This window comes from Salvia miltiorrhiza, chromosome 8, assembly GCF_028751815.1.
Source record: "Salvia miltiorrhiza cultivar Shanhuang (shh) chromosome 8, IMPLAD_Smil_shh, whole genome shotgun sequence".
In the NCBI taxonomy this organism is placed as follows: domain Eukaryota; kingdom Viridiplantae; phylum Streptophyta; class Magnoliopsida; order Lamiales; family Lamiaceae; genus Salvia; species Salvia miltiorrhiza.
Genome location: NC_080394.1, coordinates 22,246,066 through 22,274,060, shown reverse-complemented (window position 1 = coordinate 22,274,060; position 27,995 = coordinate 22,246,066). Strand labels below are relative to the sequence as shown.

At 36.0% G+C, this 27,995-nt stretch overlaps 3 protein-coding genes and 1 pseudogene across 4 annotated transcripts; 1 reads left to right on the top strand and 3 right to left on the bottom strand.

Annotated features, from left to right (window-relative positions):
• Window positions 1-120: 120 nt before the first annotated feature.
• Window positions 121-805, bottom strand: LOC131001876 (uncharacterized). Its single transcript, XM_057928507.1, has one exon. It carries the CDS (start codon window positions 760-762, stop codon window positions 226-228), a length of 537 nt encoding a protein of 178 aa, XP_057784490.1. The 5' UTR covers window positions 763-805; the 3' UTR covers window positions 121-225.
• On the top strand, window positions 789-2,224 carry LOC130998195 (protein CHLOROPLAST IMPORT APPARATUS 2-like; annotated as a pseudogene).
• A 1,430-nt stretch (window positions 2,225-3,654) lies between these two features.
• LOC131001870 (stearoyl-[acyl-carrier-protein] 9-desaturase, chloroplastic) lies at window positions 3,655-7,405 on the bottom strand. 2 transcript variants are annotated; one of them, XM_057928500.1, is made up of 3 exons: window positions 6,904-7,405; window positions 4,535-5,030; window positions 3,655-4,374 (listed from the first exon to the last, which is right to left on the bottom strand). In XM_057928500.1, the coding sequence occupies exons 1-3, from the start codon at window positions 7,008-7,010 to the stop codon at window positions 3,808-3,810; spliced, it is 1,170 nt and encodes a 389-aa protein (XP_057784483.1). In that variant the 5' UTR covers window positions 7,011-7,405; the 3' UTR covers window positions 3,655-3,807. The 2 variants fall into 2 exon arrangements, with proteins under 2 accessions (XP_057784483.1, XP_057784484.1); XM_057928501.1 differs by lacking the exon at window positions 6,904-7,405 and adding an exon at window positions 5,217-6,289.
• Window positions 7,406-14,349: 6,944 nt separating this feature from the next.
• LOC131001864 (chromatin assembly factor 1 subunit FAS1-like) lies at window positions 14,350-20,814 on the bottom strand. The gene is made up of 12 exons (XM_057928490.1): window positions 19,775-20,814; window positions 19,001-19,100; window positions 18,176-18,323; window positions 17,982-18,105; window positions 17,353-17,720; window positions 16,948-17,256; window positions 16,414-16,495; window positions 16,207-16,344; window positions 15,551-15,961; window positions 15,319-15,456; window positions 14,964-15,009; window positions 14,350-14,882 (listed from the first exon to the last, which is right to left on the bottom strand). The coding sequence occupies exons 1-12, from the start codon at window positions 20,267-20,269 to the stop codon at window positions 14,719-14,721; spliced, it is 2,523 nt and encodes an 840-aa protein (XP_057784473.1). The 5' UTR covers window positions 20,270-20,814; the 3' UTR covers window positions 14,350-14,718.
• Between the last annotated feature and the right edge of the window lie 7,181 nt (window positions 20,815-27,995).

Genomic DNA, 27,995 nt, shown 5'->3' with positions numbered 1-27,995 from the left:
AAAAGAAACAGAGAGGTAGGTTTTTGTCATTTCTGTTACTTGCTGCTTTGCTGGTGTTTGTTTATAGCTTTCTTTTGGAGGTTTTTTTGATAATAACGAAAACTTAAAAACACAAAAAAATTGAATAAATCAAATTCAGCAATCAAAATTAATTCAAATGATACATAAAATGATGGAATATACAAGAATAAATAAACATTATTATATTAATTTATTGGAAGGTAGCTAGACTTGAAGTGGTGGGCAGGGGAGGGTCTTCAAGTCGTCCCCGTCCCGAACCTTGGCGCTGTGGATTCCATGAACATCGACGTGGGCATAATAGTTCAAGAAGAAGGCGAGCGTGAGCACGGCCCACTCCAGGCAGAAGATGAGCACGCAGAGGCCGCCGGCGAGCTTCAGGATCAGCACGCCGTCGTCCTCGCGGACATACGACTTCAGCCGCCCCAGGAAGTCCGACGGCCGCGTGAAGATGAGCACGGAGATGGAGCCCTGGAAGATGGCGGTCAGGACGGTGGCCACCATGTGGGCGCCGTAGAACTTGCCGCCGCCCACGCGCCGCCTGGCCGCCGCGCAGCCGGAGACGGCGCCGCCGATGGTGACGATGTGGAGGAGGATGAGGAGGGCGCCCACGAGGGAGGGGATCAGGCGGAGGGAGAGGGTGAGGAAGATGCAGCTCGACGCGGCGCCGAGGAGGATGTAGTTCGTCAACAGGAACACTTTGTGGGTGCGGCTCGTCTCGCCGCTGTCCATCGACAACCCCATTTTTCCTAGCAAAAGAAGAGAGAGAGATGGTTGGAGGGCAGGGCCGTGGGTGTGTTATATATACAAGGAAGGTTGCGGAGCTGCAACGGTTCAATTTTTTGAAAAGGGGGAGGACCAGAGCAACGGATACTTGGGCTTTTGTCGGACTTGCGTATTTTTTTCAAGGCCTAAAAATACAAAATAAAAATCCATGAATTTCACTCGAGTTTCCAATTGCAATATTAGCCTTTTAATATGTTTACAAATATATTTAATTTTTTTTTTCAATTTGATACGTCAATGAATTTATGGGTATACCAAAGAATCAAAAATGTACTATTCATAAAGTTATTGATTAAATTTCTGTAGAATATCATAATTCTAATTTGATTCTGTTTGGCTCGATTTACAATTAAAAGTTGGGGATTCAATTTAGTTTTCAAGGTTTTTTTGGTAAATTGGTATCAATTTTCTGTTTAACTACCGACTTGGTATATTCAAAATTGTTGAATTTTGATTCAAAATATTCATAAATTGATATTTGATTGGATTCCAACGAAAAACTTTTAAAATCTATTGCTTTTATCTCCTAAAAAAAAACAAATAAACAAATAAACAAAAAAAAACATCTATTTACTATTATGCTGCGTTTATTTTGATGGATAAATTTATCCATAGAAAATGATGGATAACAAAAATTTATGCCTTTAAATGTCTCATTTCTTTTCCAACATTTGACAAAAAAAATATTTTTCCTTCATTATTTTCACTTCAAGGATGGATAATATTATTCACTCAAATATAGAGGGATAATATTAGGGCAAAGATGCACATTAGCCCCTGAACTTGACACCCCTATAGTTTTTACCCCCCCCAGATCAATCAAAGCACGTTGACCTCCCTGAACTCCCGAAACAATGGTGCAGATTGCCCCCCGCGTTAAACGGCTGTTTAACGCCGTTTAACTGTTTTTTTTTTTGCGGTGGGCCCTACCCCAACTCCCCCCCCTCAATCTTCACCAGAAAACCCCGCACGCCGGGAAAAACGGCCTAATCAGACCTACAACGAGGCGGCGGTAATTCTCTTCACCGCCTACCCCAAGCTATTCCCGACCAAAAACCTCCCAAAACCCTTCAAGCTCACGAAATCGCACGATAACGAAGGCCCATTTCTGTCTGAGCCGCCAGATTTGCTCATCTCGTTCCACCACCGCGACAAGGGATGCCTGCTGCAGCGCCCGCCACTGCCTACGGCGGAGAAGCCATGTCGGAGCCCCGGCAAGGTCACGTCTTCTCGGGGGAATTTGCTCCAAATTTGCAACGAATTTGAGGAAGATTTCGGCGCGGAGTCGATTCTCGACGAGGAGGTCGAGGAAGGAATTGATAGCATCATGGGAAATCCGGGGGCGGAGGGCGCCGCAACCGAATTCCGGCGTCGTCAGCGGCGGATTTTGCTACGGTTTTCCTATTGGGATGGGGTTTGATTTCGGGTGCAGGATGATGATGGGGGCGATGAGGTTGCAATTTGGTTGGGGTATGGCGGCGGTGGAAGGCGCCGCAGCGGCCGATGTACCTGTGATGACCGCCGGAGCACTATCGCTAGTGGCCGTGTTGGTGGAAGAGAGAGAGAGCCGTTTAAAAAAAAAAGTTAAACGGCCGTTTAACGGAGTGGGTTTAAATGCCCCTTTATTTTGGGAATTCAGGGAGGTCAACGTGCCTTGACCGATCCTGGGGGGTAAAAGCTATAGGGGTGTCAAGTTCAGGAGCTAATGTGCACCTTTGCCCATAATATTATCTATCCTTAAAGTGAACATAAGGAAGAAAAAATATTTTTGTGTCAAATATTGGAAAAGACATGAGACATTTAAAGGCATAAATTTTTGTTATCCATCATTTTCCATGGATAAATTTATCCATTAAAGTAAACGTAGCCTTATAGAAATATCTATAATGCATTATCACTTATTTAAAAAACAAAAACTAGATTAGTATTTTATAACAAATAAAGAGAGCGCTTTTGAAATAGTCATATTGAAGAAGGAAATACAATATTTGCTCACTAATTGAAAAAAATACAAAATCTGACCATTTATTATGTGTAAAGACTGTTTTGCCCTTAATTAGGCAAACTGAATTCGGGCCAAATTCAGGTTTGCGTGCGAGTTAGGCACATATGACACTAAATAGTGCCATATGTGCCAAACGAAAAAAAAAATCTAAATATATGGCACTAATATGACCATAAGTATCATTCGTGCAACACACTACATGAAGAATTTAAACCCTAAATAGTGAATATAAACCCCTAAATGATAATATAAACCTTAAATGGATAATTTAAGCCCTACGTGGAAGTGTTCAAAATGGTCATATAACTGTATCCATCTAAATAATATCAGTACACATGTATATGACACTAATGACAATAATATGACCATAAGTATCATTCGTATGACACTAATGACACTAATATGACCATAAGTACCATTCATGCAGCACTAATGACACTAATAGTGTCATGTGTGCCTAACCACGCGCAAACCTGAATCCGACTCGAATTTGGTCCGCCATAATTAAGGGCCAAACAATTATAAAACGTAAAAAATGGTTAGATTTTATGTTTTTTTTTTTCAATTAGTGGCCAAATTTTATTTTCCTTCTTCAAAATGGCCATCTGAGTATATTGTTTCACAAATAAATATCTTCATTTTTTTTTACTTTTTTTACAAATTTATTCTAAAAAAACTATTTTTTCTTTCTTATTTTACTATAAATTATTTAATTTTTAATATTCATGTTCAGATTTTGTGGCCTATTGAATTGAGACGGATGAAATATTATTTTAAAACTAGTCCAGATTCAACTCGACACCCACCACCCATATTTTTTTCAGCAGGAAACAAAGATCCAAATATGAAAATGAAAGAGAACACAACATCTTGCATTGGAAACCAAAATTAGAGGGCAAAAGGAAAATTAAGCAGCTAGACTAAATAGAGATTTGTTCCAACATTACTAATGCTACTACCACCACTAATACGACGACGTTCCAAAACATCTAACAAACTCAAAGCATGATTTCTCTACCAAAAATCCAGCTGAAGGGAACTCTGACCACCTCCTTTCCTCTCGCTCTACCTTGGGCTCTCTCCTCCAGCTTCCGAATCCGAGGCGGCAGCCCACACACGTACTCCTGCGCCTTGCGCCCCTCACCGGATAGCCCCGTCAGCTTCTCCACCTCCCAATGCGCCACCAAGAATTCCAAGATATCCGCATAGTCTTTGGCCGTGTAGACTCCCAGCCGCTGCGCCACCGCGGAGAAGTTCTCGAAGAGACTGTCCTCCCTCCCATCGTACATCAGGTGAGCCGGCATCGTGATCTTCTTCCTCATCATGTCCGCAAGGGACAGCACGGCGCCATCGGGGTCCACCTCGAAGAGCTTCTCCACAATCTTGGTGTAGGCCGTCTCGTGACGCTTCTCATCCGCGGCTATGGTCCCGCATATCTGAGCTAGTTTGATATCGCCGTGTTCCTTGGCATGCCTAGCCGTGTTTCCGTGTGAGACGAACGTCGCCCTCTCCTGAAACGAGGTATAGATGAACCCAAGGTACGGGTTGTTCTCGGTTCGAGGGTCCTATGAATTCAAACATGGAGACACTTAGGGCTAAAAGATCGAGAGCCAGAACTTTGAACGAGCTAGGTTCCGGCACACGCACATGCATATGAAGTTCTCGATAGCAATCACAGAGCATGCAACAAAAATGAGGTAACCAATTAAAAAAAGGCCACATTACCATCCCTGAGCCGATCAGGTATTGTATCGTTTTCTCGATTTGCCTCATGTCGACGCGTCCAGAAAGGTAAAGATACTTGTTGAGAAGATCGCCGTGCCTATTCTCTTCAGCGGTCCAAGCCCTCGTCCAAATAGCCCAGGGGGTCTGGCTAGCACCCGTCTCATCCCGGACTGCATCTAGAGTGTTGATCATCGTCTGATAAGTCGGGAGTGCTTCCTCCGTGATCATATCGCCAACCAAAACCACAAAATAGTCATCGGGGATTTCCCTGCACCTCTCCCTGAGCTCCTTCACCTGCTCATGGAAGCCTTCTGATGCAGGATCAGGCAGAAAATCAGTAGGCTGCCAGGACTTCTCGACGTGCTTGAGGAGCACCAAGATATTATTCTCAGCCCAGTCGTGAAGTGAGTTAAAGATCTCGATCTTTTCTTGGGGCATGGAATGGGTCACTTGCACATGCACTTCTCGTGGTGGAGTGAATGCCTTTTTAGCCTCTCTGCGTTCAAGAAATGAGGCTCTCAAGATCAAGAACTAGCACAAAGTGATGACAAATTCAATTAAGGATTGAGGCCTGTCCTAGGTGACACGGAAATATGGTCTCTCAATTAGCTGAAATAAAGATACAATAGCTAAATATTCCTCGACTCAATACTAAGTTCTAAGCTGAAATGAGACATCTTACCAGATCAACAGTTTGCAAGTCCAGCTACGGAAAGGGAAAATAGAACAAGGACCACAATTAAGGTCGAGTTAAAGAAAAAGGATTGTACATGAGACATGCATTCTTCGTTTTTGTAGGGGCCGTCTGAAGATCTTGAAAGATATCACATCCCAAAACACGGTACATGAGACTGCTATTAAGTGATGATAATTTTCTAACATGAAAAGAAGGCATTCGCCTAACTAGTTATTAGCATCAACATCTTTAGGTAGGTTGATAGGAATTTAATGAGTTCTTTAACAAGTAAGCCAACAAAATCATTGAAAACAAACTACCTGGCAATTCCATTATGAAACAACTCAAAACAGCAACAACTATCACAAACTCCATCAAAGTCTAACCCCACAGCGATGGAAAAACTCAAACAAATCATATGATACGAGAAAACAAATCAGAGCCCCAACCAGTAATGTCGAAAAGGAGGATGATCGACATATCACCTAAGCATGTCAACAAAATCAGTACAAGCTGCTTTATCGAGTATTTAGTAGATAGGGAAAATGATTAAGTGCACACGACATCACGATACTGGTGGTTCAGAAAATGTCAAACGAACTGAAGAATCACAAATGTCTTTCAAGACAAGAAAGAATCTAGACCAAACAAAACCAACCACCAAAGTCAAGATCTACCTAGTTAGTATATTGAAGAGTGAGAACACAATGATTCTAACCAGCTCGTCTCTTGATTAGTTATTTAATTTGATAGGAAAGTCCACCAAATTTCATCAATGGGATCAAGATTCATGGAGCATAATCATGTATATTAGTTATTTAATTTGAATTATGGTCAGTTCTTAAATCGAGTAGGCCACATTGCTCCACAACAGGAATTACATATTTCAACACAAAATTACTGCATAAGTATAAAATAAAATTAACCGATTAACACAATGTCACAAAGCCTAAAATTCTTGAAATTAATCCCATGCTAAGAGAATGAGACTGTAAAAATATAAGCTACATGTGCTTGACCTCTACCTAGGAGCATCTTCCATCTTCTGTAGGTAGCCAGAAAGACAACCATAAGATCCCACCCCACCCCCCAAAACACACACACACACACACACACAGAACACAAAATATTCAACCAAACAAAACAACAAATGAAATAGAAAAAGGGAAGGAGAAAAGATAAATTTCTAAGGAAATACTGGTAATATTAAACAACAAGAAAGAGTTAATATAAAGAACGTATGCAGGCACAAATACATCAAGAGAGATTGGATTCAACACAATGTTGAATAAATGATAAAAGGAAAGGGAAAAATAATCCACAATATTAAGCAATAATCTTAGTCCCTTTTTTGTTTTTATGCATACAGTATGACATTTTCCATCCATTAAGCAATCTAGAAAAAAAAAGATCAACTTCGTCAAAAATGGAACAACAAAAAACAAGAGTGCAATGGCTTGAAACGCTCAAAATGGAAATAATGATAAGATCAAATGCCATGCAACTTGTTCACAACACACATCACACAAATATACCACCATCAACGTAAAAAAAAATCTGATCTTGGCAATGCCCAAATCTTGTTCTGTTGTAAAACACACACATACACACACATTTGATCCTTGACGACAATAGAGATATCAATCACACACACACACACACACACAGTACTTGGGAAGAAATGGGAGCTCACGTTGAGGGAGAATGCAGAGTTGAGGCCATGGAAACCCTGTGAGATCTGAGCTCAGAACCAGGAAAAGCTGGGATCTTGGTAGGAACGAAGCTGAACCTCAGCGCCATTATCTCAATACACTTGTTTAAAACAGAATACAATCCTTTCTCGAACTGAAAACGAAATGGGATCAATGAAATAGAAAATCTAGAGAGAGAGAGAGAGAGAGGAATGGGAGTGTGTGAGGAGCGAAGGATTGAGGAGTGGAAAGGCAGAGTTAAATACAGGGGAGTGAGGAGGGCAAGAAAACAAGCGAAGAGCTGAAAAGATAGTACAAAGCTAATTTTGGGTTAAATGTTTGGCCTCCAAATTCAGTAAAAGCCCATAGTTTTTGATATGGCAAACAGGTTTGTGATTGCTACTTGACAATTTCCTGCAGCTGGCGATGATTCCTATCATTCTTTCAATAAACTGTTTATACGTATAAACTGTATACGTGTATTTGTGTGGGACATTCCAGTAAGGTACAATACCCTGATGCAGAGGCGGATCTTTTTTTGATGTGTCGAATATTTTGTGGTTGTACTCAGTCTTGGTGATGCTGTTTTTCTTTTCTTTTTTATTTATTTTTTTCATAATATACAAAAAAACATACGTCCTCCTCCCTTATATTTTCTATTTTCGTATTTCTATTTGCGGATGTCTCAATAAAAAAGTACTTTCATTTTGGACATGATATTACTTTCATTGTGTAAATATATACGAGCATAAAAAATATACTTACTCCGTCCCATAATTTAATAATTATATTTCTATTTTAGTCCATTCTCCAATTTAATATCTTTTCTATTTTTAATAAAAATATTTCACACAATCCTGTAAAATATAAACTTTTTATTCCACTATAATCACTTTAATACTCTCATAAGGAACGTTTATTTTGTATGATCATTAAAATTCATAATTAAGTATTTTTATCTTTAATTGTATGATTTCAATTAGATAAGAATCAAGTAAAATTAGTTTAAATGATAAAATAATCAAGGGTTTTGAGAATCCCAAAGTTTCAATCCAGCAAAATAAAAAATAATTAACATTACTATTTTTGTCTATCAAAACTAATCCTTCAAAACTAAAGCCGTCTAATGTGGGATCATTTTTCCACTCCCAAGACACTCAATTATTTTATTAAAATATGTGTCATTCTCAAATGAATATTAATTGGGGGACACAGCGAGTAACTACTAAACTTATAAAGTCACACTTATAAATCTATAACAAAAGTTATTCCCTTCGTCCCACTCCAAATGTCTTGTTTTTCTTTTTGAGTTGTCCAACTTCAAATGTCTTGTTTCCCTTTATGAAAAAAGTTAGTCCCAAAAAGTGTGAATCTTTGGGGCTTATATCATTTTTTCAACTCTACACTACACCACTTAATAATCTAATTAACATTTTTTCTAAATTTTCGTGCCAAAAAGAAAAAGGACACTTAAAATGGGACAGATGGAGTATTAATTTTTAATGAAAAGATAATTTTATCCACATGATAATATTAAAATAAAAAAAGATTAATATTTTTTTTCTTTTATTTCTTGTGCACGACAACTTCTAACAATTACTTGCGTTTAATTTATTTATTTTTTCTTTCTTTTGCTATTGCCATTTTTTTTTTTTTGCTTTTTCGTTTGTTTGTTGTTTCATTTATTTTTATCATTCAATAACATTAACTTCTTTTTAAAATGGTTGGATTCATTTTATTCTTTTTTTTTCATTTAATACACTTTCATTTGAAATTGTATTTTAATTTTGAAAAAAATATGGTGAGCTAGAGTTTCAAATTATCTTTGATTCTGCTTCATTTTAGTTAAGGTACATAATTAAAATAAAATAAAATGCATATTTTTAGGTCGAATGTTCTTGAATACACGACACGCCATTATACATGAACTATACATAAATGCATTTTTATGCTTCAAATCTAATCTTTTTAATTAATTTTATTGTTACTAGAATGCATAGTTAATACTTCATGCTGAATACTGTATAGATCATACCTTTATTTTAGTTATAGTATGACACGAAAGTGAATGTTCTTAAATACACTACATTATGGATTGTACACGAATGTATTTTTATGCCCCGTTTAAATCGAAAGTCTTTGGATTGTTTCTATTTTCTCATTTTATTGTTGTTGTTTTTCCCGATTATTTACATTTAATAGAATTAACTTTCATTTTAATTTTCTCACATTCATTTTTTTTCATTTAATAGCATTATCTTTTTTTCCTTTTGCAAGTGTTTTCGTTTTGTTCTTTCTTTTTCGATTTTTGCATTAAATTATTTTTTCATTATTCTTTTAAAGGTTGGTGGTAAACATTAATTAAAATTCGGTGTATTGACTTCAATTAAAACATGTAAATATTCATTTGTAATTTGACATTTTAAAAAATTGTATTTTGAATGGATCATATTTTTATTTCAGTAGGACACAGAATTCTTAGATTAAATGTTCTTCAATATACTATTATGTGCATGTTCTGCATGATTAGGATTTTGTTAATGAGGTAGCGCATGAAATATGCAATTGGGCGATTTCACTCTTTTGGATGTTTATTTGTGATTAAATAGAGTTATTTAGGGTTTCATATACGATTTCGTGTCATGTCTCGTGTACAAATCCATGCATATGCCATCAAACGATGACGTTTCCGGCGAGTGCACGGAACGGTGCACGAAATAGTGCATGAAATTATGCACGGAACTCGACTTGTGTACCCTAAGGTTTCGTGTATCCTAATATTGTGTACCGTAGAGTAAAATCGATTGTTGATCGATTTTTTTTATTGATCGGCCATTATAAGTTGATTATATCAACAAATTCATTAGTTTTTTTCCCTATTAATTGATTCATATTTAACCTTACAAACAAAAACACATTAAAATGATTAATTTCCTAGTACACATGATTGTTTCATTGTTTTTAGAGATTAGAACATTTTTCCAAAATAAGTTATTAGTCTCATACTTAGTAGATTAGTAATTCTAATAATAAAAAATTGTACTCCCTCCGTCCCCAAAATAAGTTCCTCTTTGGGGACGGCACGAATTTTAAGGAAAAATGGTAAAGTGTATTGATAGTGGAGAAAAATATGTTATAATTAGTATTGGGAGTGGTGAAAAGGTGAAAAATTGTTATAATTAGTATTGGGAGTGGTGAAAAAGTAAAAAGTAAGAATAAATAAAGTATTATTAGTGGTGGGGTAGTTGTCCAAAAATGGAAAGAAAGAAAGATGAACTTATTTGGGGGACGTCCCAAAAAGGAAAAAGATGAATTTATTTCAGGGACGGAGGGAGTATATAATTACTAATAATACTTAAGTATAAATATCAATGATTTTAATCATAATTATCATATATGAGTAGAATAATCAATGTTTGTATTCATTGTCCAACAACAATAAAAGTATCGATAGATTATCAACTTTAATCGACTAGTCAATAAACTAATACTCTCTCAGTCCCATTGATAATGAATCACTTTCCTTTTTCATTTGTCCCCTTAACAATGGCTCAGTCCAAAAAAAGAAACCACATTATCTCACATAAAGTTGTGGCCTACGCCCATTTCTATACTTTCTATCACTTTTATGGAGTATTAAGTAAGTTTACTTTGAGAATATATATCATAATTGGTTAACAAAATATAAATTTTAACAATTGTATCGATCACCCATCATTAAAAAGAATGTAATTAAACTTCGTGTGTGTACTAAAGATCATCACAGTTGTGTACACTACCGTACACACTTAAGTTCTACATTACACGAAATGATGCACGAAACATATTCTTGTCGACACGAAGTAGTAAACAAAACCCTATAGTCATCTTGTGTTTTACAGTACATGAACTAATATACAAAACATACTATTAGTTCATTAAAATTTATACAAAAATAAGTTCTACAGTGCACAAAATTATACATGATACTTGCTCTTGTCGACACAAAATCCTGTAATCGTCTTGTGTTTTACAGTCGAATTCACAAAAACTGTGTTCCGCACTACACGAAATTACAAACAACAAGACAAAACATTAAAAAAAATCCAACAATAAGTGAATCCAACAATCCGCACATCCACAAAGATTTATCAACGACAAAAGATCCACATCAATCGAACTAACTTGCACTACAATAGGAATAGGGCTAGTGTGTAGATTAGTTAGGTTTGGTATTTAGAAAATTGCAAAATATCAGTTATTCATAAATAAATGAATTTTTTAAGTTTGAATAAAATAATCAAGATTTATACCTACTATCAAAATCAATTATTCAAGTTAATATTTACATATAACAGATCCTAATCTACAAAAAAAGATAAAGAAATGAATTTTTCTATCTCAAATTCTAAAATTCTCATTCTAATTTTATCTCAAGAAGATGGGTGTTGGGACCATACCCATTTCCTCTCACATTTCTTCTTTCTTTAAACCTCACAAAAGTATTATATCGCTTTCCTCACAAGCTATCGACGGTCACTCTCATTTCTTCATTAATTTTCTTATAGCCTTCGTCAAGCAACAAAGGTACAAGCAGTAGAAAGATTTGCAGCAACCCTAGATAAGAGGTTTGTTTGTGTTGAACACAGAGACGACAACGACAGTGCTTTTCCAAGTGGTGAGGAATGTCAATGATTTAAAAAAAAATAACATGAAAATGATAGGGAACAACAACGTTTTCCTACGTGGCTCACTACACAGCCACAGGAAACGGTGAGTGGTGGACGAAAGCAGGAGCAACCGATGGCTGCCGGAATCACTTTTTGGCTTATCGTTTGAGTATTTTTTTTTTTCAAAAATATTTCACTCAAAAGGTAATTATAAAATAATACCCATTGTTCCATTTTTTTTTGTGGTCCGCAAAAACAATCTGATAATCGACAATTGACGCGTTCCGGCCAATAGCCACATTGTCAATACACGTGGAATTAAAACAAAGAAAGAAAAAAAATCCACATAATTCGAAACGCATCTGAAACTTCACGTTTCTTCAAACGCATCTCCAAATGTCAAAACCTCGATTCGGATCATCATCTTTTTCTTCTGCCCAAATTAGACTCTCGAAAGTGGAAGATTGGCCTATGAGTAGAGGAACTTCTTTGCATCGGTGACTTTCTCTTTCTCTCTCTCTCTAACAATTCTCTTCTGATCTTCTTGATACTTATCTCCCTCGGTCAAATTCCTTCCAATACAGTAAATCCAAACCATTCTCGTCAACAATCAACCCCTTCACATTGTCGTTGTATCGCCTTATTTATCGCATCTGCAATAGTAGAAATCGACTGCGATCGTAGGATTTTTCTTTTTCCTCTGCCGCAATTATACCTCAAAAATAGAAATAGAAGAAGCATTGACAGTCACCTGTGTCTGTCCAATTTGGGTTAAAAGAGGGAGAAATTGACGAATACGTTTGATTATCAAAAGTAGCCTCTAAACCTCTCTATCTTTCAAACCTTAAACCCTTTCACTTCTTCTCTTGCCATCATCTCCTTGCACAAATTCCTTCCCATAAATCTATCAAACTTCGTTGCCAGCATAATCCCAAATTATCCAGCTAAAATGTCAACCATTAATAAGACTTCTGATCGTTCGCCGGGTGAAGCAAAGGAAAGTCCGAAGATGTTTTAGACCCGCTAATTAATCTAAATTCGTAAATATATATTTGTTACGATAATGGTTATATGTCTCTATATATATTCGAACATGACAATATAAATATTAATAACAAATAATATAAATAATAGAAGATTAAAAAAGTAGAAAATTTCATATAAGCATGTTGATAAATGTTAAGATCTATCTAGATACGTGTATCCATGTATCTGTCTAAAGTTGAATTACCAGACATGTTTACATTTATAAATAGAATAATTGATTATTTATCTCAATATAAACAACCCTTATAAAGTAATACAAATTACTAATAAATAGTACAAATAATAAAAAAATAAAATAAATATGTCGATTAATATTCAAACACCTTTAAACTGTATTCTTTTCACTAGTTTATTAGCATCACAATATATATATATATATATATATATATATATATATATATATATATATATATATATTAATTTAACTTATGCTTGTAGCATCATCATTAATTGATTGATTGATAAATATTAATGTTAATTGTAATATTCAATTTATAATTATAATTTAAAATTAAGAAATATAAAATGAATAATAATTGCAAATGAAGGGGGTTTGAGAAAAATTAAATGGTAAAATTTTAATATGTCATGGGGAAGAGATAATATTTTCTTAAATAACATAAGTTTTGTAAGAAATTGACTGAGTGTATGTAAGTGGAATAAGGATCATACTTTTGTTATGACTTATGAGTGAATTGTGTAAGATTACTTACCAAAAAAGAAATCGAGTACTGAGTGTATGTAAGTGGAATAAGGATCATACTTTTGTTATGACTTATGAGTGAATTGTGTAAGATCACTTACCAAAAAAGAAATCGAGTACTCATTTTAAAGACGGACCAAAAAATAATTATAAATTGTTATGAGTAAATTACGTGGGATATGCTTATAAAAAAATGGATACTCATTTTAGAGACAACCAAAAGAAATATAAATACTCGTTTAAGTATAAGATTAGTTTTTTTAATCCAAATTCCAACGCTAAATTGTTGGATTACATTTGATTTAGGTCTCACCTCATTTTAGTCGGATTCCATTTCCAACTAGGCAAGGGAGTTGGGATCCAAATATAGGCCCAAGTCTAAAAAGGTAATCTGTAAATAGCGGATCGAAAAAAATTATTTACAAATGATTTGATTGTGAAAAGTAAAATTATATAGATCTGATTTCTTTTTAATATTTTATATGATTTTCATGTCAAATTGGAATGAAATTTTCGTAGAGCAAGCAAATTCATTAAAATTCATTTAGAAGTAGAAGATTAAAATATGTTTCTCTACCTTAAATTATTAATCATTTAAATGTTAGTGTTCTTATTTCAGGTTCCGGAATTTTCAACCCTAGATTGATAAAACTTTGTTTACACTTCAAATAGAAGACGTATACGAAATGGAAATAAGATGACAAATATTATTATACATGTTATCAAAATTATTTGTATTTGCTAGTTGACTAATGGAACATTTTTTGTTATAAAGTTGTACAAAAATCATGATCAAATCGCTAAAATTATTAAGGATGAAACTATGGAAATGCATTCTTGAGAAGAAAAAAAAAATCTACAGAAACAATAGTACAAAAACGTAGTGCCTAATTCCCCACTCTACAAAATAAAAAATCCCTCAAAATTGTTGCATACTATTAACCTATATTCGCATGAATGCAACATCTTGTGAAATACTCAAAACTCATAGCCATCGATTAGCTATCTACACACAAACATGATACATGGTAAAATTGTACAAGATGATCTGATGGCGAAGCCCATAAACGACATATTTGTTATTTGGAAAGCGTTTCGTCTTAACAAAGTTTGACCCATGAGATGATCTTACACAAGACTCCCTCTATGATATGGGTGTGCAAAAGCATGCTGCATTCATCTCAAAATTTCGACAAAAATACTCAAACCTTATATATACATGGAGTGAACATTTCACTTGAAGACACCATCTACTATACGACTATAACCCGCTACAAGTGCCAGCATAAAAAACAAAAGCACCATCACCTGTTTATGTCCCATTTCAGCAGGTTTTTGGCAAAGCTAACACTGGTAGGTAACATATGCTACTTATATACACGATATGTCAAAACAAAACGCGGTCATAGTGAAGATGCTTACTGATGGTTGCATGAGCAGTCATGCTGTGATTCAACTTTGGCTGCAAGTTTCTGGGAAGATTGTGGGTATGTTTTGCTCAAGTTTGTGATCGTCGCAGATGGAGGGAGGCATCGTTTTTTCAAGAATGTCGCGATGCTCTTCATTTTCTTAGGACCCTTTCCTGAAAATGCACAATAAAGAATTGAAACTGTTACTACCAAAATTGCAAGACTCGGAAGGTAAGCTAAGAATTTCTCGATACCTGTTGGTATAGAAAGGCCATGCTTTCTCAGAATTTCTTTCTTAACCTGAAAATAAGCATTAAAATTCAGAAACATCGAAATTCTGTCTCAGCAAATCAATAAGGATTCGAGTAATCAATATCAAGACGCTAAGCACAGAGGACAATACGGAGGAGCTTAGAGGCGTAAAATACTCAATAAGCTTACAATTAGAACTTAGCCGAAATGCTATCAATACGGAAAAATGTGACTTACATCTATTAACAAACTGTGCAATCAGCAATTTACATGTGAAGAGCTAATAGAAATATACATACAAGCTAAACCTGGATACACGATGAGATGTGAACTGTGAAAGAAGGTAAGCTTAGCTACCTGCCAGCGATTGTCAGAGAACTCAGATATTTCTTGCACTTTGTTCCTCAACTGGAACTTTGGAACATCAGGAAACTTATCATGCAGTGACTTCTCTATTTTTCTGATGCCATGTGGAAACGACTGAATGACAGATATCTGTAACATTTTGTCGAGAGAAAACGTTTGATAAGGAAAATAAGGCAGATTATATTATAGACCGTTTCAACTGTTCAACATACTAATCACTTACAATCTGCGGCAAGTCTGAGTCCAAAATAGCTGCAGCGGTTGAAAGCTGTGTTGTCCTCAACTTGTTAGGTGAACTTTCTCGATCCTCGTCAACCACATGACTAGGAACTGAAATTTCTGTGTTTTGGAAGCCAGGCAAAGGGCGAATAGTAAGAGCTTGCAGAGCCATTCTTTCAATCTTCAACGTACCAGTGAGCTCCTCAGCTGATGAAATTACGGTCTTTCCATGCATAAGATTCAAGACGACCAAGGGTTGGTTCTTTTTAAGTGCATGTTCTGTCAAATTATTCAGATATTTCTGTTGCTGAAGCAAGATACAGAACTCATCATTCTGCAATTGCCATTCAGAAGTAGGTAGATTCTGAACTTCTGAATCGAGGTCGTGGTTGTCCAGTTCATCAGCTTTCACCCCCTGCCCCAAAACAGAGTATACTTCTTAGAAACAAATATATATCTCCAAGAAGACAGACACGCTAGCTCAATCAGTCAATGCCCCAAGCTCAAGAATGATTCCCACAATACACATGACCAAAGCAACATTTGAAGTCCATTGAGCAATAAAGATAGTTAAATATACTCATCATAGTGTACACAACTACAGCGTGCATAATGATGAGGAAGAAAGGAAAGAAACTACAATTGGGTAAAGTAGAATACCTCGTCCTCTGAGAGGTATCCATCAGGAACAAAAAATCCATCTTCACTATCATCCTCTTCATCATCCTTTATAGGCTCTTCCATACTTTCATATTGTTCGTCCTTATCACAGTCTGAAAGGCTTTCACCGGGTTCATCCTGCATAGCCAGTTTTTAGTCTCAACTGTCATCATGAGAATAACCACAAGTACAACACTGCTAGCATACCTCTGCCCACTCCTCATCACTATCAATATCATAGTCTATGTCTGAGTCCTTTATGAAAGGGTGACGCGGACCAACAACTTGACTGGAGAAATAGAGAAGGCAACATCAGAATGGTAATACAGTTTATACTAGGTGTGCTACATCATTGCCTACAAAATTTTACTGCTGTGGAAGAAACACCCAGATCCTACTCCGTTCATACTCACCATCAGGTTAACAGTTGCTAGATAAACAGTTAGCAGGGCTAACCTAGATCACGACCTAGGCTTGCAAACCCTGTGCTGCATTCCTTAACAAAACTCAGAAAAGATCAAATATGAAATGAGATGCATAGCTAAGTAGGGCTCCCACCCTAGATTTATCAGGTAACAAATTAAAAAGCATTGTACTCAGCATGTGATAACATGTGGCATCTTCCAAGTTTTACTGTTAATAGGAAAACCATAGACAGTATTTCTTCCTGATGCACAACAAAATAATTCTCCAGTAATCTTAACAGAAAACCAAAAGCTAAAATCTAGTTATAGGGATCACCTCTTCCTGGGCCAAACACCATAAAATGCAGGCCTATTGCTCCTATCAAACTGCAACAGCTTCACTGGAACTCGCTTCGTACCGCAGGGACGAAGACAATCATCCATGTTCATTTGAGGCAATCTTCCATCACTATTGGTGCCATCCAGACCAACCACAAGCTTCTCTATGTTCAAGTCCTCATGCCAAGTCTGTTCTTTATTAGTAAGCTTGAGTTCCTTGACTAGTTCAGTCTTAGGCTTCTGACGGGTGCCCCAATGCCTTGAACGTATTGAACAACGATTGGAGCGCCATGCATTTAAGTGTGATCTGAAAAGAGTAACACAAAACAAATCTCACACTTGAAACACCAAGGGGTTCTATAAACTGCCAGCACAAAATGGGAGAAGGGTGAAGGAGACCCACTTCCATATATCTTTCACCTCAATCCCGTCATTCTGGGCCAACACAGTATCCATGGCTAGAGTAACTGATTTAAAATTTCTTTCAACCATGTTACAAGATGAACCGGATGTGGTTTCTTTGTTCACTAAACTGTCATTTTGTAAAGGCGAACTAGTTTTTTTTCTTTTAAGGAAACGCTCCATCAATGATGCTTGTTTCTGGAGTACTAGTCGTTTTCTTGATTCAGCTTCTTCCTTCTCCCTCCGTTTTTGATCTTTCTCTGCTTCTTCTTGCTGTCTTTTCAGCTGTTTCTGTTTTTCAATTTCTTCCTTCTCGCGTCGCCTCGCCTCTTTCTCTGCCTCATCATGCAACCGCTTCAGCTCTCTTTCCTGCAAGGATGTCCAAAATATTATGAAACAAATACTCTTGGATGTCAGCAACATAAAATCGATTAGGAAGGAACAAAGAAACACCAGCTTTGCACTTTAAGAATATCTAGGGAAAAGATCCAATGCATTGATCCTGTGCCTTTATCATCATTCATTACAGTCTAAATAAAGTCTTAACATAAACAATTTCCACTAGAGCAAACAAAAAAGATCCCACAGAAACATGCTACAAAGCCCATGCAAAGTTGAAAGGAGACATACACTTTGCAACATTTCCTTTTGACGTTCCCGTTCAATCTTTTTCCTTTCTCTCTCCTTTTCTCTTTTGTTTTTCTCCATTTGCTTGATTACCAGTTTTTCTCCTTTCTTGGTTTCCTTATCAGCCCTTCACCATAAAATACAGATTAAGCAATCATTAAAATTAGCTTGCTGAGAATCAAAACTGTGAAACATACATTTCAGCGCCATTTTTATGAGACATGTTCTCCATTAGCAGCCGGATATCTGCCTCATTCAGAACTTTATCGAGCTTTTCTGAAGCTTTCATCAACTCATGCTGGCAGTTGGGAGAGTTTTCAGATTTTTCAAGAGCTTTTATCATTGCTGAGATGTACAAAATTATCAATTAACTGAGACAGGAGCAAAACTCAAGGACCTACTAAAATGATTTAATCAGAAAGCTTCAGAACCAATGATAAGAAAATTCAATATTCTTGGGAAACAGACAAGTTTAGAATGCAAATCCACACACAGCCCAGAAAATCTTCAAAAAAAACTTTTGCTCATGGGACATGGCTGCACACATAACATCTAAGACAGTACAGAAGCACAAAATCTACATAAAGATCACAAATAAAGTTCGAGGACAGTTGACTACTTACACCACAGGAGTCTCTGAAGTTTAAATTGAAGTTTTAAACTTGCGGGAATATATTATAGAGCTCATGTGAGTAAATCCCAAAGCACTAATTGCATCACCCATAAGAAACCAGGCCAATTCAAACTCTTTTTTCCCCTAAAACCTAAAGCATTTATCCATCATAATCAATAAACAGCTGCCCAGTAAAAGTGGAAAGTCAAATTGTTAGAAAAATAGATTTCTAATCTAAAAGGAATTCAGCATCAGTTTCATGTCGATGTTCTCTAGTGAGTAGTTACACTTTCCAAAGAGGATCACGTGAAAAAACATACCAGCTGTTTAACAGGGGCTATTACAATCAATATGACAATAAAACATTGGATTTTATGATGGGCTGCTACCTAAATGAATTATCTCTTACCCAGAACAGCGCTAATCCTCTCTTGGATCTTTCTCCGACAAGTTCGGTGAACTTTCAAAGATATGCATGCTGATTTGGGCAACAACTTCAGATCCCTTGTCTGTAATCAGGAAGAGTACAGTGAGGCTGGAGTAACCTTATAAAAACAAAAGAAGCACAGCCAAGATTGATAGAATAACAACTGCTATAAAAAACTACAATGGCATTTGGTCAGAGATAGAAGGTTAGAAATTAGAACACAACAACAGCACCAGAAAAACAAAAAACTCGCAGGTAGTTGGTCATATATATATTCGTTCGCTGCCTTACGTCAAATACGGCACTCAAGTGAAAATGAATAATGCAATAATAGAGTCATATATGCCTAGCCTCACAGATAAATTCTCAACTAATATTAAACTCAACAAAACATCAAAATAGACCTCAGTGAATCATTCTTCTACTAATGGAAGGACTCAAAACAGATATGAAAACCTTTGGTCAGTAGGAAAGATGCCAACTATAACTTCCTTGTTCGATACATATAACACCTCATTCGAAAAATGGTCTTATTACCAAGTCAATAAACTACTGAAATCCAGCATGCAAGCGCTAAATGAAACAACATAGCTGCAAATGAACACATACCATGTAATCGCACAAACAATATGGCGCAATTACTACAAAATCTACAACCATGCAATACGATTAACAAACCAAAATAATACAACATAAATAAACAAGTCAACATAAAATGCATCACAACTCATTTAATGGAGTACTTAATATATATACCTCCCAATACCAAAGAGCACGCTCAGCCTCATCCTCCAAAACATCAGCATCGGCACCAACCACACCATAGCACAATCTCTGCCCCATTATAAGCACAGCATTCTTCACACTAGCCTTACTTAAAGCAGTACAATTTCCTTTTCTGTCCCTCACTTTCTCAAAAACCTCATCAACTAGCTTGGACAAAGGAAGATCACTCTCCTCCATTAAACATGCAATCACACTATTAACAGAAGCAGAGGAATTCTCAAATTTCTCCAAACTTTCCAACAATACCCCTTTGTTTTCCGACACTAAATTCTTACAGTATTTTACTAGACTATCAATTTCATTACGAAATCCTACAATTTTCGCTTGCTTTACTTCTGGGCTTGGTGAAAAAGCGCACGGCTCCAACCTTTTTCTCTTCGGCGGCCTCTTCCTCTCATATAGGCTGCCATTTACCGGCTTCCCCACATCCACGCCGTCGACTTTCATCGGCTCAACTTCAGCCATGGCCGCATACAGTGAACCAAATTTTCGTACAAAAACCAAATTTCGAAACAAACCCAGAAGATTAACAGCTAATTCCTTCACTTCTCCGGCAAAATGATATGGGAAATGGAGAAAAAAAAATGCCCAAATCAAAATGTCACGGGTTTTTCGAATTCTTTTCCAATTAAATGGAAACTGAACGTGATGAAACCCAAAATGGTACTCCAATTTCGCTACAAAGTCACTAACCTCACACCCAGAAAATCGAGACCCGTTTTACATGAAACGCTGCGTATCGACGAGACGGTGGAAAAGGTGCATGAAGGAAAACCCTTCTCTTGGAACTCGAGTTCCAAATTCGTGCTGATTCAAGTTCATAGTGGAGTTGCCGATTTTCTAATATGAATAAATCAGAGTTCCTATTTTTATGGGATTAAATTCAACTAATAAATTGATTCCCGCCCTCGAGGGTCACCAAGGAAAAATGAATCGCCTCCAAAAAAGGGCCCATTTCTTCGATGTTTGGCCCCTAAGCTCGGTCTCTGCGTGACATGTATACAATTCACTACACGTTTTTCTATCTATTACTAGTATCAATTTGTGTGAGTATTATTTATTTGGGTTAATTGCCCATAAAATACTGAATTTTTGTCCAATTTTGATATTATACACAAACTTTGAACTATAACGTGATAATTATTAAACTTTAGATTTTATCTGATTTTGCTACTAATCCAAATTCCGGTCAAATATCAGGCTAATATGACGTGTCAATATTTGACCTAACGTATCTATTGTTTATTTCTTATTAATAAAAAAAGAACACAAAGCAAATAACCCAAATTGTCAATAATTTAATATATCAAATCAAATAATAGTACTTTTTTAATTCTCAAGTTTAAATCATTTTTTTCTAATTCACTATTACACAACAAATTTCTCCAATATATAAAATAGAAGCTATTCAAATAGTATAAATATATATAGTTTATAAAAAAAATAATCTTTAGATAATGAAATTCAATAAACTTTATTACTTAGCTAAATAAATTTTTTATGTATATTAAATATTGATAATTAAAATATTATTTGGCTGACACACCTAAATTCGAAGAATCCCCTTACTATTATTGAATTTATTCAATTAATTAATTCAACTAAAAAAATGCTATTATTTGATTTGATATATTAAATTATTGACAATTTGAGTTATTTGCTTTGTGTTCTTTTTTTATTGATAAGAAATTAAATAAAAAATATTATTTAGCCAACTAATTGTCATGCAAGAATAAATACGTCACGTCAAAATTGGCACGCCATATTATATACTCCCTCCGTCCTTGAAATGGCTTCCTCTTTGGGGACGGCACGAGTTTTAATGAAAAGTTGTAAAGTGTATTGATAGTGGAGAAAAAGTGATATAATTATTATTGGAAGTTGTGAAAAGTGTTATAATTAGTATTGTGAGTGGTGAAAAGTGAAAAGTAAGAATAAATAAAGTATTATTAGTGGTGGGGTAGGTGTCCAAAAATGGAAAGAAAGAAAAAGGAAGTTATTTGGGGGACGTCCCAAAATGAAAAAAGATGAAGTTATTTTAGGGACAGAGGGAGTATTAGTTTGGTATTTGACCGAAATTTGAATTAGTAGCAAAACCAGATAAAACCAAAAGTTTAGTAATTATGACTAGGGATGTCAATGCAACCTGAAACCCGTGGGCCGACCTGAATAACCCGACAAAATTAGAGGGTTAGGGTTGAAAAATCGCAACCCGAAAAAACCTCCAGTCCGATTAGCCCGCACCCGACTAACCCGGAACCCGATAGGGCTAGCCCGAAAACCCGATGGGCTGACGGAATTGTGAGTGATGCATCCAGTTACAACTTCTGCTATGTTTAGATCTATGGTATTTGCTTAAATATATATATATATATAGCCTCATTAAAAAAAGTGAAATTAATTAGTTAGAATATATATATGTGTGTGTGTGTGTGTGTGTGCAATTTCATTAAAAAAAGTGAAATTAATTACGGATTTTTTTGTAGAAATTGATTATTAGTATCTCATTAGTTAGAAATTAATTATTAGTATCTCATTTTAAAGTGATACCAATTTTTGTTTTTTCTGTCAATGAGACGTGCATGGCAAATCCACTAATTATTCAATAATAATCCAGATTGATTCTAGTGCATTGATACATGTTAAATTTTACTATCTCATTTTAATATAATTTTGTTTATGTAATCTTGAATATCTTATATTTTTGCGTTTCATGCTTTGCTATATAATTTATATCTTTAATATCTATGTATATTTTATACATTATACATTAGATCATTAGGAATAATAAAATACAAATGATAATTTTATTTTTATGCCTTTAACCTGATTAGCCCGAAACCCGAAAGTTTAGGGTTAGGGTTGAAGATTTACAACCCGAAAAAATCTCCAACCCGATTAGCCCGCACCCGACTAACCCGGAACCCGATAGGGCTAGCTCGAAAACCCGGTGGCCTGGCCCGATTGACATCCCTAAATTTATGACGCCACAGTTCAAAGTTTGTGTGCAAAATCAGAATTGGATGAAAGTTCAGTATTTTATGGGCAATTAACCCTATTTATTTTATGCAGTATATAAATAAAATATAATAGTATATAATATTTTAATATTATTCAGTGTTTAAGTATATATTTTTTATTTTTATCTATATTTTAAATATTAATATCAGTATTAATTATTTATAAATATGAGTAAGAGATAACACGCTAAAAGACAATAAAAGATCTAAATTGCATATTTTTGTCCTTTTTTGTTTTAGTAATAAATATTAATGTTAAATGTTTTTTTGTTAAATAAACGCATAGCATGTAAATTAAAATTAATCTGCATTGATTGGGCTATGTCAAAAAAAAATATACATTGATTGGGCAATGTGCGTAAAACATGCACACATCTCTAAACGACATTTTTGGTATTTAAATAAAGATTAATTCGTTATGTGTGTCTATTAGAGGAGAATAACTAATAAATTAATAATATCTATAAATAAATCAATTATTTAAATTAAGATTTTATTAAAAAAGAAAAGAAAAACAACCAAATAACCCTTGAAAGCACAAAAAAGCTGACTAAGGGTCGAGCCTCATTAAAACCTTGTCAAGGAAAACCCGAAAGGGAAAAGCCTTAGCAAGGAAAAAGAGTACTCGTCTACGGAGGAAAAAGTTAGAGAACTGAGTTGAAACTATTTCAGAAGCTCCGGCCGAATCATTGCCCCTAAATAACCTCGGTTCACTAACACAGAAAGGAAAGCAAACTAAAAGAAAAAGCAAAGGAGAGAAAAGCAACCCAAGAGAAAGAAAACCATCGCCACCCCAAGTGAAGAACGATCTGCCTTCTTCTCCACAAAAAACCCGCCAAGAACACACACAACAGCCCACACCGACCCACGCCCATCCAGTGTTTGACAAAAAGCCCAAGAAACTCTTACCGCAAACAAAACACCAGCAACCATCAGGCATAACGAAAAGCTAACGAACCATTCTCAACTAGATGTGAGAAGACATATCAATGCAGATGGCCCGTTTAATAAAATCAATTTCAAACGACCACCAACCTTCTTGCATGTTGTTGTTGGCTAAAATATCTGCAACTTTATTGCCTTCCTTGTATATATGTGCAACCTGGATGGTGAAGTCATTAAGAAGTTTTAAAACTCTCTTCCAAGCGGCAGCGAAACACCAAGGAACTGAAGAAGTTCTAGAATGAATAAGCTGCACAATATAAATTGAATCTGTTTTCACCCATAAGTGAAACCAACCACGGGAGTGAGCAATTTGGATCGCCGTAATAACCGCAAGAAGTTCTGCCTCAAAGGCAAAACCAATCCCGCCTTTTATATGAAAACACCTCCTCACCCAACTGAACTTGTCCCGAAAGACCCCCCCCCCCAGCCGCGATTTTACCAGGAGAACCGAGAGCCGAGCCATCCGTGTTCACCTTGATCCAATGATTTGCAGGAGGCCACCAGTGAACGTTAATATAATCAGGAGGTGGAGCCGCTCTAGTTGCCACGCCAATCCTCTGAAGAATGAGAAGATTCGTACAAGAGTTGTCCATGTGCCCAATCTTTTTAAAATTCTGCTCAATATCCAAGAAACCAACCTTAATGCTATGGAGAATACGAGAATGAGCGAAAATCCCATCATCAAAAATGCAATTATTGCAATGTCGCCAGATTCTCCAAATTAACGTAATAATACCCGCCTTCCAGAAACAAGCAACTTGAGTACTCATATTCACATTCCATGCCGCAACAAACATGCTGTGAATATCGGGGGCTGTAATAAAATGACTTTGGCCAAACCACTCCAATAACTCTTCCCATAACTTACGTATCTTTGGACAAGACCAGAATAAATGATCCATGGATTCACAATCGGCCAAATAGAACGCACACCGGTTCGGAATAATCAGACCGTGAGATATGAGCCTATCTAAGGTAGGCATTCGCTCATGTAGGATTCTCCAACACACCATAGAACGACGAATCGGGATATGATTCTCCCAAATCTAGCTTCCCCATTTGACCTTCGAAAACCTATGACAGAGATGTGCAAAAGCAAGGGCAGACGTGACGTTACCCTGAAGAGAAGGCTTCCAAAATCTCGTGTCTTCATCTTCACCAATGGAAAGAAGAAGAATATCACTAACGATTCCCAGAAAAGCATCGACAAAGTCTTGGGTGAAGTGCCAGAGACCCTCATAAAATAATCTGCAACAGAATGTGAAAGAAACTCACGCATGTAATGAGGGACGCCGCATCCGTCCGCAATCAAATAACCAAGCCAATTATCCGTTCAAAAATTAATAAGGAATGAATCAAATAAATCAATGAATATATGAATAGTTGTACTTGTTTATATCTATATATTTCGTTCCCGAAAAAATGAGAATAAGGAATGAATCAATAAAATGTAGAAAATAGATTTTCAGTTAACTAATATTTGACCAAAAAATTTGAGTAACGAGACACTTAGTTTTGTATAATTAAATGGCATATGATTGACCTACATTCCAAGTGAATGATCGTAGAATATTTATTTACTCAAATTTGATTTTCGGTGAGTGGAAAATAATTAATTATTTTTTTTTACTTGAAATGTGGAGTTGTGAGATAAATGATAAGCATTAAAGATAAGTTAATGCTTAATGTCGACAACGAAACACATCTCAATTCGTAAGATGTTTTACCTCCAATCAATAGGTTGGGAGTTCGAGTCATCGCGAGGGAAAATGAGGAACCATTATTGATCATCTTTTATTAAAAAAAAAGTTAATGATTATATCACATTGATTAATTAACATTAATTAATTTGGTATATAAGTTACTACATTAATACATTGTTGGGAAAATTATGATGTTTTGATTTTATACTAAAACCCTTAAACCAATACTTGTGTCATTAGCTATATCATGTAAACTGCTACTCACTCTTTTGGAAGTATAACTCTTATCCTTGTAGTTTGTTGACTAATTAGCACAGACTGAAAGATCAACATGGAGTTTAGCTGAGCAACACACCGAAGTCAGCATCCTAAAGCGGTGAAGATTTCGTCAAGTACCAAAAGAGAAGCCAATGTCCTATCAACGTAAATAAGCTGACTCGCGGATCATAAGCTGACACTGACCCTGTTTTTCTCTTGCGACGTCATCTCAAAAAGTTAGAAGACAATGCGAAGTCAATATTGAAACGTATCAAGGGAGATCAAACATTTAATTCGGAAGATTTTCCATTTAATGAAGATCTCGCTTTTATAGTAGAAAGGACAACATGGTACAAGAATTTCCACAAAACGTCAACATCAAGAAGTACGGAACTATAGAAGGCTGAAAACACCTCTTCTCAGAATTCAACGAGATTATTTTCAAGCTAACCACCACGATTTGAACAAGTTCTCTCCAACAAAACTATTCAGAGATTGGTTTATAAATACCCCAAGGTATTCCAGCGAGAAGTTTATCAAAACAATGTAAATTGAAATCTCTCAAGCAATCAAGTTTTCAACCTTATTCCCAAGCAATTAGAGTATTTCAAAAAATGGAGCTCTTAAGTGTTTACAAATTGCTCTTGGGATTACGGGATATGTACTTCTAGGATCAATATACAAACATTCCCTTAGTTCAAGGCCCTCATTCTCTGTATCTTTAGCCTAGATTTGAGCACACCATCATACCCACTGTCTACTTGTTACATTGTGCTCTTAGTTGGAAAATCCTTTGTAAACCCTTCACCTTGTGTAAACGTTGGGTGTTAGAGTTTGAAGGGAATCATCAAGTAAGCTTCAAGTTCGAAGTCTAAAAACTAAAGGATTGAACTCAGAATTGTAACTATAGAAATTGCTATTAACGGTCACGGCTGTGTAATCAGTGTGATCAGCTTAACGCAAGTTACTGATCAAGCTAAACTTGCAGCTCTAAAAGCAAGAAACCCAAAGTAAAGAGATTCCCCTGTAAACCAGGACCGTGGACATAGGAGTATTCTCCGAATCATGTAAAACTGATTGTGTTATTTACTTTCTGCACTTACATTTGATCAGCTTGCTAACTATTCAGCAAACTGACCTTACATTCACAATCAACACAAACATTAAACTGCATATCCGAATACTCAATCATACTGACTTAAAGCGCTGATCATTTCAACTGAACCTTGCTAAACTGAAAAGACAACTTAAAAGATTTTCTAAAAAAGAGTTTACCAATCACCACATTCTGAACTTTAGTTAAAAGCCCAACTGGTCAGCTTTCTAGCAGTAAGTAGGATTGTTAACTAATCCATCAACTTGAACATCATGCTCTTGACATCAGTTAGTTTGTTGATCTGTGTCAATCCAACTGACTCATTATCAGCTGAGCTGTTTAACACTTAATCACTATTATTGTTGGGAACCTTGTGGAATATCCTAACCCTTATTTTGATGATACCAAAATTCATAGGTCTTAATTGTAATAGACTAGAATTGTTTTGAACTCAAGTGTTAGAGTTCGTTTCTAGTTTAGCTTGCGGTGTCGAAGACTGAAGACTGAAGACTGAAGAACGAAGGACTGAAGACTGAAGACTGCAGATACCAACTGAAGTATCAGTTGAAGAATCAGTTGAAGACTGATTACTTAATGCGCGCAATGGACTGATACTAAAGTAAAGTATCGGTTGAATATTCCTCCTCGGATTGATCTTCCAACGTTCAGAGGAAGCCACGTACTCACAAAGTACAGCCGTATTAAATGCAGAGATCTCAGGATCTTATCTCTGCAGAGGTCATTCCTATCTGGTGGTTACTTTTCAGAGACGTCACATCTCATGTCCATCAAAGAGAGCCGTTTCCACCCAGACAAGGAACCTCGAAGATTGAAGCCTCAACCCAAATTCGAATTGCTCTCCAACGGAAGAAATCTTGAGGACGATCTACGCCAACGGATCTATTCAAGAGTTCTCCTACAAATAGCGCTCGAGGATCACTTCAACCTTCACCGATTCAACGACATAAGCTGAAGCTCTGCCGAAATTGCTACTCAGCCTAAAGCTTAATCTTCCCAAAGCTTGAATCGAAGAAGAGAATTCCAAAGCCAAAATCAGTCACTGCTGATTACACACATTCTCTTAGACCTTAGGCAAACCTCTGTTTACCCAGAAGCCAAAGGTCAAACTTGCTTCAAAGAACTTGTTCTTTGTAAGTATAGTTGGCACT

Bases quoted from the DNA above. Each gene is read 5' to 3' on its own strand.
- LOC131001876 (XM_057928507.1), bottom strand. From the start codon at position 762: ATGGGGTTGTCGATGGACAGCGGCGAGACGAGCCGCACCCACAAAGTG.
- LOC131001864 (XM_057928490.1), bottom strand. From the start codon at position 20,269: ATGGCTGAAGTTGAGCCGATGAAAGTCGACGGCGTGGATGTGGGGAAG. The intron at 18,324-19,000 runs GTAAGAGATAAT...TGTACATCTCAG, and splicing joins GAGGATTAGCGCTGTTCTGG to CAATGATAAAAGCTCTTGAA. The intron at 14,883-14,963 runs GTATCGAGAAAT...GTGCATTTTCAG, and splicing joins TGGCCTTTCTATACCAACAG to GAAAGGGTCCTAAGAAAATG.
- LOC131001870 (XM_057928500.1), bottom strand. From the start codon at position 7,010: ATGGCGCTGAGGTTCAGCTTCGTTCCTACCAAGATCCCAGCTTTTCCT. The intron at 5,031-6,903 runs GTGAGCTCCCAT...TCTTGAACGCAG, and splicing joins ACTCTGCATTCTCCCTCAAC to AGAGGCTAAAAAGGCATTCA. The intron at 4,375-4,534 runs GTAATGTGGCCT...TTGAATTCATAG, and splicing joins ACCTGATCGGCTCAGGGATG to GACCCTCGAACCGAGAACAA.